The sequence below is a fragment of the Scyliorhinus torazame genome, chromosome 2, assembly GCF_047496885.1.
Source record: "Scyliorhinus torazame isolate Kashiwa2021f chromosome 2, sScyTor2.1, whole genome shotgun sequence".
Classification (NCBI taxonomy): Eukaryota; Metazoa; Chordata; class Chondrichthyes; order Carcharhiniformes; family Scyliorhinidae; genus Scyliorhinus; species Scyliorhinus torazame.
This window is the reverse complement of record NC_092708.1, coordinates 239,829,737-239,843,625: the sequence shown is the minus strand read 5'-3', so window position 1 is coordinate 239,843,625 and position 13,889 is coordinate 239,829,737. Positions and strand designations below refer to the sequence as shown.

Sequence of the window (13,889 nt, the reverse complement as noted above, 5' to 3'; positions counted from 1 at the left end):
ATTTATACCCTGAAAAATCCCCAAACTCCCCAAGTATCCGCATTATCTCTGGCATCCCCTCCGCTGGGTCCGCCACACATAGCAACAAATCATCCGCATACAGAGATACCCGGTGTTCTTCTCCTCCCCTGAGTACTCTCCTCCTTTTCCTGGAACCCCTCAATGCTATGGCAAGGGGCTCAATCGCCAGTGCAAACAATAACGGGGACAGAGGACATCCCTGCCTCGTCCCTCTATGGAGCCGAAAATAATCAGACCCCCGTCCATTCGTGACCACGCTCGCCATCGGGGCCCTATACAGCAATTGTACCCATCTGATATACCCATCTCCAAAGCCAAATCTCCTCAACACCTCCCACAAATAATACCACTCCACTCTATCAAATGCTTTCTCGGCATCCATCACCACCACTATCTCCGCTTCCCCCTCTGGTGGGGGCATCATCATTACCCCTAGCAGCCTCCGTATATTTGTATTCAGCTGTCTCCCCTTCACAAACCCAGTTTGGTCCTCATGAACCACCCCCGGGACACAATCCTCTATCCTCGTTGCCATTACCTTGGCCAGAATATTAGTGTCCACATTCAGGAGGGAAATGGGCCTATAGAACCCGCATTGCAGCGGGTCTTTTTCCTTCTTTAGGAGGAGCGATATCGTTGCCTCTGACATAGTCGGGGGCAGCTGCCCCCTTTCCCTCGCCTCATTAAAGGTTCTCATCAGTAGCGGGGCCAGCAAGTCCATATATTTCCTATAGAATTCAACTGGGAATCCGTCTGGTCCCGGGGCCATCCCCGCCTGCATGCCCCCAATCCCTTTCACTACTTCCTCCGTCTCAATCTGTGCTCCCAGTCCCGCCCTCTCCTGCTCCTCCACCTTAGGAAATTCCAGCTGATCCAGAAAGCACCTCATTCTCTCCTTCCCATCCGGGGGCTGAGCTTCATATAATCTTTCATAAAATGCCTTGAACACGCCATTCACTCTCTCCGCTCCCCGCTCCATCTCTCCCTCCTCATCTCTCACCCCCCTATCTCCCTCGCTGCTCCCCTTTTCCTCAGTTGGTGGGCCAGCAACCTGCTCGCCTTCTCCCCATATTCGTACTGTACACCCTGTGCCTTCCTCCATTGTGCCTCTGCATTACCCGTAGTCAACAAGTCAAATTCTACATGTAGCCTTTGCCTTTCCCTGTACAGTCCCTCCTCCGGTGCCTCCGCATATTGTCTGTCCACCCTCAGAAGTTCTTTCAACAACCGCTCCCTTTCCCTGCCCTCCTGCTTTCCTCTATGTGCCCTAATAGATATCAGCTCCCCTCTAACCACTGCCTTCAGCGCCTCCCAGACCACTCCCACCTGAACCTCCCCATTATCATTGAGTTCCAAGTACCTTTCAATACACCCCCTCACCCTTAAACACACACCCTCATCTGCCAATAATCCCATGTCCATTCTCCAGGGTGGATGCTGTTCTTTTTCCTCCCCTATCTCCAGGTCCACCCAATGTGGAGCGTGATCCGAAATAGCTATAGCCGTGTACTCCGTCCCCGTCACCTTCGGGATCAGTGCCCTTCCCAAAACAAAAAAGTCTATCCGTGAATCAACTTTGTGGACATAGGAGAAAAACAAAATCTCCTTACTCCTAGGTCTACGAAATCTCCAGGGGTCTACTCCTCCCATCTGCTCCATAAAGTCCTTAAGCACCCTAGCTGCAGCCGGCCTCCTTCCGGTCCTGGACCTCGATCTGTCCAGCCCTGGGTCCAGCACCGTATTAAAATCTCCACCCATTACCAACTTCCCCACCTCTAGGTCCGGGATACGTCCTAACATACGCCTCAAAGTTGGCATCATCCCAGTTCGGGGCATACACGTTCACTAATACCACCGCCTCCCCATGCAATTTGCCACTCACCATCAAGTATCTGCCCCCACTATCCGCCACTATGGTCTTTGCCTCAAACATTACCCGCTTCCCCACTAGTATAGCCACCCCCCTGTTTTTTGCGTCTAGCCCCGAATGAAACACCTGCCCCACCCATCCTTTGCGTAGTCTGACCTGGTCTATCAGTTTCAGATGCATCTCCTGCAGCATAACCACATCTGCCTTAAGTTTCTTTAGGTGTGCGAGTACCCGTGCCCTCTTTATCGGCCCGTTCAGCCCTCTCACATTCCACGTGATCAGCCGGGTTGGGGGGCTCTTTACCCCCCCCCCCCCCACTTGTCGACTAGCCATCTCCTTTTTCAATCCAGCTCCTCACCCGGTTCCCACGTAGCCGTATCTCCCCCCAACGGCGCCCTCCCGCCCTGACCACCCCACCCCATACCAGCTCCCCCTTCTCCCCAGCAGCAGCAACCCAGTTAACCCCCCCCTGCTAGATCCCTCACTAGCGTAATTGCACCCCCCATGTTGCTCCCAGAAGTCAGCAAACTCTGGCCGACGTCGGCTTCCCCCCCGTGACCTCGGCTCCCACTGTGCGAGGCCCCCTCCTTCCTGCTTCCCTGTTCCCGCCATGATTACCATAGCGCGGGAACAAAGCCCGCGCTTCCCATTTGGCCCCGCCCCCAATGGCCAGCGCCCCCAGCTCCTCATCCTCCCTACCCCCCTCCCCCACGACATGGGGAAGAGAGAAAAGTTACAGGGTCGCAGGATTAACAACTTGGGAAGTCATCTCTTCCCCCTTTTTCCCCCCCTTCACCCCACATATTCACCCCAGCACTTTGTCCCAAACGTTCTTTTTCTAGCCCGCTTATTCCAGTTTATCCTCGACAATAAATGTCCACGCCTCTTCGGCCGTTTCAAAGTAGTGGTGTTTCCCTTGATGTGTGACCCACAGTCTTGCTGGCTGCAGCATTCCAAATTTAACCTTCCTTTTGTGCAGCACCGCCTTGGCCCGATTAAAGCTTGCCCTCCTTCTCGCCACCTCCGCACTCGAATCTTGATATACGCGGATCACCGCGTTCTCCCACCTACTGCTCCGAGTTTTCTTTGCCCATCTGAGGACCATCTCTCTGTCCTTATATCGGAGAAATCTCACCACTATGGCTCGAGGAATTTCTCCAGCCCTCGGTCTTCGCGCCACAACTCGATAGGCTCCCTCCACCTCCAACGGGCCCGTCGGGGCCTCCGATCCCATTAACGAGTGCAGCATCGTGCTCACGTATGCCCCGACGTCCGCCCCTTCTGCACATAGAACATAGAAAATACAGCACAGAACAGGCCCTTCGGCCCACGATGTTGTGCCGAACCTTTGTCCTAGATTAATCATAGATTATCATTGAATCTACAGTGCAGAAGGAGGCCATTCGGCCCCCTGAGTCTGCACCAGCTCTTGGAAAGAGCACCCTACCCAAACTCAACACCTCCACCCAACACCAAGGGCAATTTGGACATTAAGGGCAATTTATCATTGGCCAATTCACCTAACCCGCACATCTTTGGACTGTGGGAGGAAACCGGAGCACCCGGAGGAAACCCACGCAGACACGGGGAGGACGTGCAGACTCCGCACAGACAATGACCCAAGCCGGAATCGAACCTGGGACCATGGATCTGTGAAGCAATTGTGCTATCCACAATGCTACCGTGCTGCCCTTAAGAACAAATAAATCTACACTATATCATTTTCCCGTAATCCATGTACCTATCCAACAGCTGCTTGAAGGTCACTAATGTTTCCGACTCAACTACTTCCACAGGCAGTGCATTCCATGCCCCCACTACTCTCTGGGTAAAGAACCTACCTCTGATATCCCTCCTATATCTTCCACCTTTCACCTTAAATTTATGTCCCCTTGTAATGGTGTGTTCCACCTGGGGAAAAAGTCTCTGACTGTCTACTCTATCTATTCCCCTGATCATCTTATAAACCTCGATCAAGTCGCCCCTCATCCTTCTCCGCTCTAATGAGAAAAGGCCTAGCACCCTCAACCTTTCCTCGTAAGACCTACTCTCCATTCCAGGCAACATCCTGGTAAATCTTCTTTGCACCTTTTCCAGAGCTTCCACATCCTTCCTAAAATGAGGCGACCAGAACTGTACACAGTACTCCAAATGTGGCCTTACCAAAGTTTTGTACAGCTGCATCATCACCTCACGGCTCTTAAATTCAATCCCTCTGTTAATGAACGCGAGCACACCATAGGCCTTCTTCACAGCTCTATCCACTTGAGTGGCAACTTTCAAAGATGTATGAACATAGACCCCAAGGTCTCTCTGCTCCTCCACATTGCCAAGAACTCTACCGTTAACCCTGTATTCCGCATTCATATTTGTCCTTCCAAAATGGACAACCTCACACTTTTCAGGGTTAAACTCCATCTGCCACTTCTCAGCCCAGCTCTGCATCCTATCTATGTCTCTTTGCAGCCGACAACAGCCCTCCTTACTATCCACAACTCCACCAATCTTCGTATCATCTGCAAATTTACTGACCCACCCTTCAACTCCCTCATCCAAGTCATTAATGAAAATCACAAACAGCAGAGGACCCAGAACTGATCCCTGCGGTACACCACTGGTAACTGGGATCCAGGCTGAATATTTGCCATCCACCACCACTCTCTGACTTCTATCGGTTAGCCAGTTCGTTATCCAACTGGCCAAATTTCCCACTATCCCATGCCTCCTTACTTTGTGCAGAAGCCTACCATGGGGAACTTTATCAAATGCCTTACTAAAATCCATGTACACTAATCCTGCACCTTCAGGAAGACCAAGAATCCTTAAATTCTTCCTCCTCGCATTATTCTCCAGCACCTCCAGCCTTTCCACACACCTTTTGTGTTGTGCCTCGTGCATCTCTGTCTTCACCACCAGGCCCTGTATGTCGTCCTCATTCTCAGCAGCCTTTGCCAACATGACCTAAAGCTCCTGCTCCTGGGTCTTTTGCTCCTCCTTTAGCCCTTCAATCGCCTGTAATATCGGGGCCAACAGCTCCTTCTTCATCTCCTTTTTAAGTTCTTCCACGCAACGCCGCAGGAACTCTTGTTGGTCAGGGCCCCATATTAAACTGCCTCCTTCCGACGCCATCTTGCTTTGTGCCTGCCTTCCTGGCCGCTGCTCTAGAGGATCCACCGCAATCTGGCCACTTTCCTCTCCTTTTTCCATCCGTGTCCGGGGGGATTCCCTTCTGGTTTACCGCTCAGTGTTTTTAGCCGTTAAAATTGCCGTTGGGGCTCCTATCAAGAGCCCAAAAGTCCTTTCCACCGGGAGCTGCCGAAACGTGCGACTTAGCTGGTCATCGCCGCACCCGGAAGTACTTTAGCACACTTGTTACATGCATCTCTAATTTCTATTTTAATGCCATCCTCTACCTTATCACTACTGCTTGGAGGCCTATAGACAACTCCTACTAATGTTTTCTGTCCATTGTTGCTTCTTCGCTTCATCTACACTGATTCTATGATTGCGATTTACCGGACGTGAAATAGAGTCCGGTGTCGAGTGCATTTCGCCAGGTGTTTCCGGTGCTGGCAACGCTAAGAGCGACCCTGCTGTTAAACGGGACTCTGCTTCATTTTTGCGCCTCGATTTATGTGTTTGTCAAGACGCCCCTTAAACGTTACTATCGTACCTGCTTTCACCACCTCCTCCGGCAACAAGTTCCAGGCACCCACTTCCTTCGCACATCTCCTCTAAACTTTGCTAGTAATTGACTCTTCCACCCTGGGAAAAAGCTTCTGACTATCCACTCCTACCATGCCCCTCATAATTTTGTAGACTTCTCGGGGGGGCCTTTAAGCCTCCCGCACACTACCTCATAAGTGCAGGGCACCCCCAGGCCCGATCCCCAGCATGGGCATGATGTGGCCATGATGCCACCTGGGCACTGAAAGCCTGGAGCTCTGGCAGTGCCCATGCCAGCCTGGATACCCTGGCGCACTGCTAGGCTGGCAGTGCCACAGCACCTGGGTGGTACCAGGGATGACAGGTTATTATCCTGCCCAGAGGCCAACCACCCAGGGGCCCCGATCGCCTGGGAGACCCGCGTCCTCAAGTGCCGGTACGCCTGGTTCAAGTTTGCGGAAACCAGTGCTAAATGGTGCCCGCCCGGGGTCTCCAAGGTGAGGCTGTTAGCTCCTGGGTGATGGGTCGATCCACCGTAGACATATTCAAGTGAGACTAACTGCCCACTTGAACATGCAAATCTGGTTCCTGACCTCAGTGGGCGGATCAGATAGCGACGCCTTGTGAGATCTCCTTTGATCATGCAAAGTGTGAATAGGCCAGTAAGGATTTACAAGCCTTGTGTCCTGTGTCGGGTGTTGCAGCGCCAATTGAGCGTGCCCTACATCTTGATTTTCTGAGCCAGTATCCTCTCTCTATTGCACTGATTTCATCCTTAACTAACAGCGCCACCCCACCACCTTTCCATTTTTGACTGTACTTCCTAAATACTGAGTACACTTGGATATTCAGCTCCTCGCCCTGGTCACTCTGCAGCCAAGAGGGCACTTTTGAGTCCGTGAAAAAGCCGGCGAGGACTCAAAATCCAGAGAGAATTGTACACGTGATGCTTTCCGGCGTGATTGGGGTTTGCAATTTTCACCCTCCCCCCTCCCAAACTCTCCAGTGGAGTAGTGTTAATTGTACTGCGAGAGCATGGGAACCTCATTTTAATATTTTACCATGTCACTTGTGGGCATTCTCTCCAGATCTAGCCCCCACGGAATATTCACCAGGCACCAGAGCTATTTACAACAGGCGTGAGAAAGTTGAGGTAAGCCCTCTGGGGCACAGGGGTATGTATAGCCCCTGGGGTGGGGGTGGAGGGACATGCCCTGGCATTTCCCCCGGCACAGGTTGGCACTGCCAGGTTAGCACACAAGGCAGTGCCAGGGCTGTACCCTAGTGGGAGGCCCAATGGGGTGGTGCCTATATGTGGTGGGCAGAGGTGGGTGCAGATATTGGGAGGAGGTAGATGCCAATGTTGAATATTGAGAGAGGAAGAGTCCCCGAGACCCCGCTGGTCGGGGTGCCATCAAATCTGTTTGAAGAGGCCCTGCCGAAGTGACGCTGTAAACTACACCCACTCACATTTTTGGCAAAGAGGCTCAAAATTCCATGATAAATCGCACATTGCCATTTTTTGGTCAGATTGTGCACCATGTCTCCGTAATCGCAATCCCTCTATAGGGATGTTTCTCTAGTTGAAAATGAAATTATTTTTGAGAGAAAGCTCCTCGGTCTTTGTTTCTGAGCTTTACAGCAACCCTGGTTGAAAGACTGGTGAGTCTGTTTCTGGGCTCGTGCCACACAAAACACTGTAGTGATACCCCCTGTGAGATTTGTCTTTCCTCTACTCCAGGATGTCTATTGATATTCATCCTCACAGAGGCATTGATCATCCTGAAAACCTCTGTAATATCCTAATTAACTGTTCCAGGTCTAATGTAATTCATACCAATTTTTCAAGCATTTGTTCATAATCGAATATCTCCTGCTTGGTATAATTTTAGTGTATCCTTCCTCCAGTAGAGTGACCAACTTTCAGACACTACTCCTGCTGTGGAGTTGTTTGTTCTGATGCTGGGACTCCACTTCCTGCTGTGACTAGGCAAAAAGTTAGATGTGGAACAAATCTATTTCTGCAAGATTGATCGTTAATCTGTTCTGTAATGTAGTTTATATAATTTTGCAAGTTCTCCTAATTCAGCTGATAAATGGTTTAAGCTTTGATCTTGCAGGTTACGACTCCCTCTTCATGGGTTTGTGATTTGCAACGCACTCCAGACTATGCATTGCTCAACATATGTTTTTAACTTACTTTGCCAGTGTTAATTTATTCTGCTCATATATAACAATGGTACATAGTTGCATGCTGTCAGCTGAGGTTTTGCGCTGAGATTTACAATGAATTAAATGCTGTATGCTTTACTTCTATTTAGCAGCTGTGGCAGAAGCTCATCTTACTTGATTGAGACTTTAAATACGAAAACTTTCAGTTCCTTGAAATTCATATAATAAACTGAGTTGGGCTTAGAAATAGTGAGACGTATAATTTTATGTTCTGAATTATGACGTCTTTACTCGTGGCTGTCAAATGAGTTATGTTCTTGGGCTTCCACATTGAAACCATAGATATATCTACACTACAAAATGCTCATTTATTGAAGATCCCAGGAGAAAACATTCAGTTTCCAGTTTTTAAGAATGTCATGGCCAGTTCTCTCACTTTTATTAAGTAAATCATTATATGCATCAGGTCTGTAACATATGAAGCATACAAACTCGCATTATGCTACAATCTAATTGCAATTGGCGGTATTCTCTGCCCTTGGACACCCGGATCGCGTTTCCCAATGGGACATAAAATCGGGTGTTGGGATAAAATCTGGATCGATGCTGGGTGATGACTTGATCGCGATGCTCCGACCCTCCCGCTGGTGGTGGGAACGAGCTCCAATCCGCATGCCAGTAGGAGCATGTAAATAAATGCAAATTGATCTTAATGACCCATTTAGCAGGCCTGGCGCCCTATGCTCTGGCCTTCCGTGATTCTTCGGATCCCACAGCCAGGAATCACATGGGCATGGATCACTTGTGGTCCCTACCAGCATGGCCCTGGTGCGGTGGACCTCGTGGTGAGCCAAGGGGGCAATGTCTGCCCCATCGGCCCAATGCAAGGTCCACCACACCAAGCCTATCTGAGCCATTCTCTTGAAACTGCCTGCCCACGCCACTTTTACCAGACTCCCCCCCCCCCCCCCCCCCCCCCCCCCCGCCCCCGCCCAAGGGCCCCTGTAATAGGGAGACCCTGACAGGGACCCCTGTAATAGCATCCCCACCCCCCCAGGGACCCTTGTAATAAAGGGACTCCCCACAGGGACCTCCTGCCTAAAGGGACTCTTCCTCCTCCTCCTACCCCCCCCCCCCCCCCCCAAATAAAAGAGGCCCCTGTCTGGAAGCTAGACAGCTATGGACCACATCAAAGTGAGATAAGTGGTATGAAATCACACTTTTGAGTGATTGGCATGCACTTGGCTCTCTTTGATGTGGTTAGTGTTTCCAAACTTTGGGGTTCCAACACTTGGGCCACTGAACTGTGAAGGAGTATGAATGATTCAAAGCTGCAGATGGTTTGTAGGAGCTGTCAATCACAGATCACTACTAGAAAGCTATGAATGTCTTGCAGCTCATGGATCTGTGTGAACCAGAGGCATGTAGCAGCTGCTCTCCTTCCAGGAATGGACAAATGGAGCTATAAGTTAAGTGTTACAGCTGTAATTCCTCTCACTGTCCCTGTCTGAACTGCTCTAGCTTCCAGACAAGGGTCTTGTTTCGGGGGATGATCCTTTTAGGCAGGGGCTCCCCCTATTATAGGGGTCCCAGGGGGGTCTCCCTGGGGGGGCTGGGAGGAGGTTCTCCCTATTACAGGGATCCATGTGGAGGCTGTGGATGTCTCCCTATTACAGGGGTCCCTGTGAGGGATCTCCCTATTACATGGGTCCTGGGAGGGGGATTGGGTCACCCCCATACTTGTGGGTACAGGGAACCCAGGCAATTGGGGTGGGGGGGCTGCTGTGCAGGAGGGGATTTGGGGTCGATTTGCGATTCTGGGAGGGGGGGGATGGTGGTGGCTAGCCACGGAACCTTGCTATCTAGGGACCAATAGCAGGATTCCCTGGGAATCCCTCACATTCCATTCCATGCATAAATTTGCATGGCGTAGAACACCGAGTTACCGGTTTGCACTCCCAGGGAGTTCGGAAACCGGTTGCAATTCTGCTCCGGCGGAAGAACATCATTTCCCAAACGGAGAATGCTGCCCAATGTGTTTGGGCTCAGAGTCGTTATGCAGCAGTCCTGTAATTTCATTTCTCTCATTTGGGTGTAAGAGTGCAAGATATTTAAGGTTTGCAAAACTGAATGTTAAAAGATGTGTTGCATCTATTCATGGTCTGGCGTGGGACATTGTACTGCAGAATCATGCACTTTGCAGCCTGCAGTTGTCTATTTATGAATCCTCAATTGGACCATTGAGTGCAGCCCTAAGGTATTAATGAAAATATTAATTATACAACAGCCAATAGAGTGGTTCAATGCTGCCTAATTATCTGCATTGATTGATTCAGTCATGTGTGCTGTTTTCCAGGCCTGTCCTTCAAAGGGAGAAACATTTCCAGTACTTGAAGAAAGGTCTGAGGCACCTCTCGGAGTCGTATTCGGTAAGACTTCAGGCAGGGGAGGTAGAGGGGGAGGGATTTTTAATGTGCACATTCAGTGTGAAGTTTGGAATTTAGCTGTTGACATCTGACTAAAATGTTTTGTTTTATTGCGGTACACTGATTTTCAAATCCACTTTGCTTTGAACCTTTGGATAGCAACATTTGAAGGGTTAAGGTTGCTTTATGAAAATATGAAACAAAAAAAACAACTAGTTCTTTGTACAGTTCCAGCACAAGAACAGCTTTCAATTCTTTCTACTCTTCCCTTGGAGAATATTGTGAGGAAGTGGAAGGGTCATCATAAATTAACAATGTGACAGGGCAGGGTGAAAGCAATTATTCCATGAACTTAAGCCACCTTTTTAACTGTGATTAGTCCTTTAATTGGGAGGGTTTGATGGGCCCCTACAACCCAATCAAGGAGGAGAGTGTGGGAGGCAGCTTCCCACTCTCACCGGACATCAGTATCTCACTGCAAGTCAATCCACAATTCAGTGACTGAGTTCCGGTGTTAATTGGATCCCAAGTCAGATGGTGAAGAGTGAAACGAGGCACTAACCCTTTTCCTGGATTACAGAATGTAGCAGTACATATGTCCGTCTTCCAACCTGTCATCCCAAATGTCCCAGTAATCTCTTTTTATGCTCTTGATACAATGATAAATGGGTAAATGAACAGGTTAAATTCAAGTGATGGCTCATATTTCGCCTTACATTCTTTTGCATAGGCCAGTAAAATGTACACTAGTAGATCAATTTAACAAAATCTTTGTTTATAAGTGCTCTAGGTACTTATGGCGTGATTCTCTGGCCGCATTGCGCTCAAGCGAGAGCACAACACGGCCGGAGAATCCCGGGAGAGCCCTCTCGCAGGCTTCCCGGCAGCCTCCATGCCTGTGGGATTAACCCAAGTCCCGCAAGCTTCGGATTTGGAACTCCGCCCAAAAGGCACGGGACCAAACGGTGCTCGCAGAAGTAGGCTGCAAACCTACTTAAGACCTCCCTACCCGATAGCCACCGGTCTTCCTCAGTTCTCCGGCTTCCCCAGGGAGGCTGCAGCTGGACGCCAATCAGTGCTGGTCCACAAGAACGTGGACCAGGCGGAACAGCACCAGGGGGGTCTCCCGGGCTATTGGAGACCCCTGGCCCTCCCCTGGAACGTGGCATCCAGGCACTGCCCAGCTGCCACCTTGACACTGCCACACTGGCACTGCCAAGGTGCCCTGGTAGCACTGCTAAGTTGGCTGGAGCAGTGAAAGGTTGCCAGGATGGCACTTCCAAGGATCAGGGCCCAAGGGGGGGGGGGGAGGAGGGTGCCATGACCATGGAAGGAGGGTGGCGAGGGGGTTTTGAAGGGTGGGGGTGTGCAGGGTAGGTAAGTTGAGTCCTGCGGGAGGTTGGGGGTTGGGGGGGTGACGGGTGGGGATCCTGGAAGGCAGGGGGTGCTGTAAGAGGGCTTGGGGGAGGGGGGGCCTGAAGTGGGGCGCACTTACTTGGGTGTGTGGGGTGACATTGCCCATGGGTGGGGGAACCGCAAGCTTTTAGAGTTCAGGGCACCCTTTAAAAATGACGGCCCGATCTCGAAGTTCAGCTCCCCAGTGCTGAAAAAAATTCTAAGCGCTGGATTCTTCTGCCCTACCCATTGCAACATCGCCACGGGCAGGACACAGACCATGTAAAGGTTCACTGATCTTCGGTGAGAATATCCGGACGCCAGGCGGACGTGGCCAGAGAATCCGGCCCTAAGTGTGGGCTAAACTGGTGAGAAATGAAAATAAAAATCGCTTATTGTCACAAGTAGGCTTCAAATGAAGTTACTGTGAAAAGCCCCTAGTCGCCACATTCTGGTGCCTGTTCGGGGAGGCTGGTACGGGAATTGAACCGTGCTGCTGGCCTGCGTTGGTCTGCTTTAAAAGCCAGCTATTTAGCCCAGTGTGCTAAACCAGCCCCTCAGAAACTCCCCAGGGTTCAAAAAAGTGACTTAAGTGTCATTGAATAGTGGTGGGGAACTCGCCGGCAGAGCAGCAGGAAACTCCCTGAAAAACCAGCCACAAATGAATGTAGAATTTGTTGGGAGAATTGTGCCCTTAATTAGACAGTGCCCTTCACGCGCGTAACTTATCGTGTGACTAACATATCTTTAACATCTCCCCTTTTGCCACTGTCTGGCGTGGAGTTTGAACCTTGATCTTCTGACTTTGAACAAAGAACAAAGAAAAGTACAGCTCAGGAACAGGCCCTTCGTCCCTCCAAGCCCGTGCCGACCATGCTGCCCGACTAAACTAAAATCTTCTACACTTCCTGGATCCGTATCCCTCTATTCCCATCCTATTCATGTATTTGTCAAGATGCCCCTTAAATGTCACTATCGTCCCTGCTTCCACCACCTCCTCCGGTACCGGGTTCCAGGCACCCACTACCCTCTGTGTAGAAAAAAAAAACTTGCCTCGTACATCTACTCTAAACCTTGCCCCTTGCACCTTAAACCTATGACCCCTAGTAATTGACCCCTCTACCCTGGGGAAAAGCCTCTGACTATCCACTCTGTCTATGCCCCTCATAATTTTGTAGACCTCTATCAGGTCGCCCCTCAACCTCCGTCGTTCCAGTGAGAACAAACCGAGTTTATTCCTCATAGCTAATGCCCTCCATACCAGGCAACATTCTGGTAAATCTCTTCTGCACCCTCTCTAAAGCCTCCACATCCTTCTGGTAGTGTGGCGACCAGAATTGAACACTACTCCAAGTGTGGCCTAACTAAGGTTCTATACAGCTGCAACATGACTTACCAATTCGTATACTCAATGGCCCGGCCAATGAAGGCAAGCATGCCATATGCCTTCTTGACTACCTTCTCCACCTGTGTTGCCCCTTTCAGTGACCTGTGGACCTGTACACCTAGATCTCTCTGACTTTCAATACTCTTGAGGGTTCTACCATTCACTGTATATTCCCTACCTGCATTAGACCTTCCAAAATGCATTACCTCACATTTGTCCGGATTAAACTCCATCTGCCATCTCTCCGCCCAAGTCTCCAAACAATCTAAATCCTGCTGTATCCTCTGACAGTCCTCATCGCTATCCGCAGTTCCACCAACCTTTGTGTCGTCTGCAAACTTACTAATCAGACCAGTTACATTTTCCTCCAAATCATTTATATATACTACAAACAGCAAAGGTCCCAGCACTGATCCCTGCGGAACACCACTAGTCACAGCCCTCCAATTAGCAAAGCATCCTTCCATTGCTACTCTCTGCCTTCTGTGACCTAGCCAGTTCTGTATCCACCTTGCCAGCATACCCCTGACCCCGTGTGACTTCACCTTTTGTTCTAGTCTACCATGAGGGACCTTGTCAAAGGCCTTACTGAAGTCCATATAGATAACATCCACTGCCCTACCTGCATCAATCATCTTTGTGACCTCTTCGAAAAACTCGATCATGTTAGTGAGACATGACCTCCAATTCACAAAACCATGCTGCCTCTCACTAATACGTCCATTTGCTTCCAAATGGGAGTAGATCCTGTCTCGAAGAATTCTCTCCAGTAATTTCCCTACCACTGAAGTATGGCTCACCGGCCTGTAGTTCCCTGGATTATCCTTGCTACCCTTCTTAAACAAAGGAACAACATTGGCTATTCTCCAGTCCTCCGGGACACCACCTGAAGACAGTGAGGATCCAAAGATTTCTGTCAAGGCCTCAGCAATTTCCTCTCTAGCCTCCTTCA

The 13,889-nt window shown here is 50.1% G+C and overlaps 1 protein-coding gene across 1 annotated transcript in view; it reads left to right on the top strand.

Moving 5' to 3' along the window:
* The window catches only part of fntb (farnesyltransferase, CAAX box, subunit beta), a 145,936-nt gene that overhangs the window by 47,094 nt on the left and 84,953 nt on the right, over positions 1-13,889 (top strand). The window contains exon 3 of the mRNA XM_072485483.1: positions 10,086-10,158. Within this exon, the coding sequence (XP_072341584.1) occupies positions 10,086-10,158 (73 nt within the window). The remainder of the gene's footprint in view (positions 1-10,085; positions 10,159-13,889) is intronic.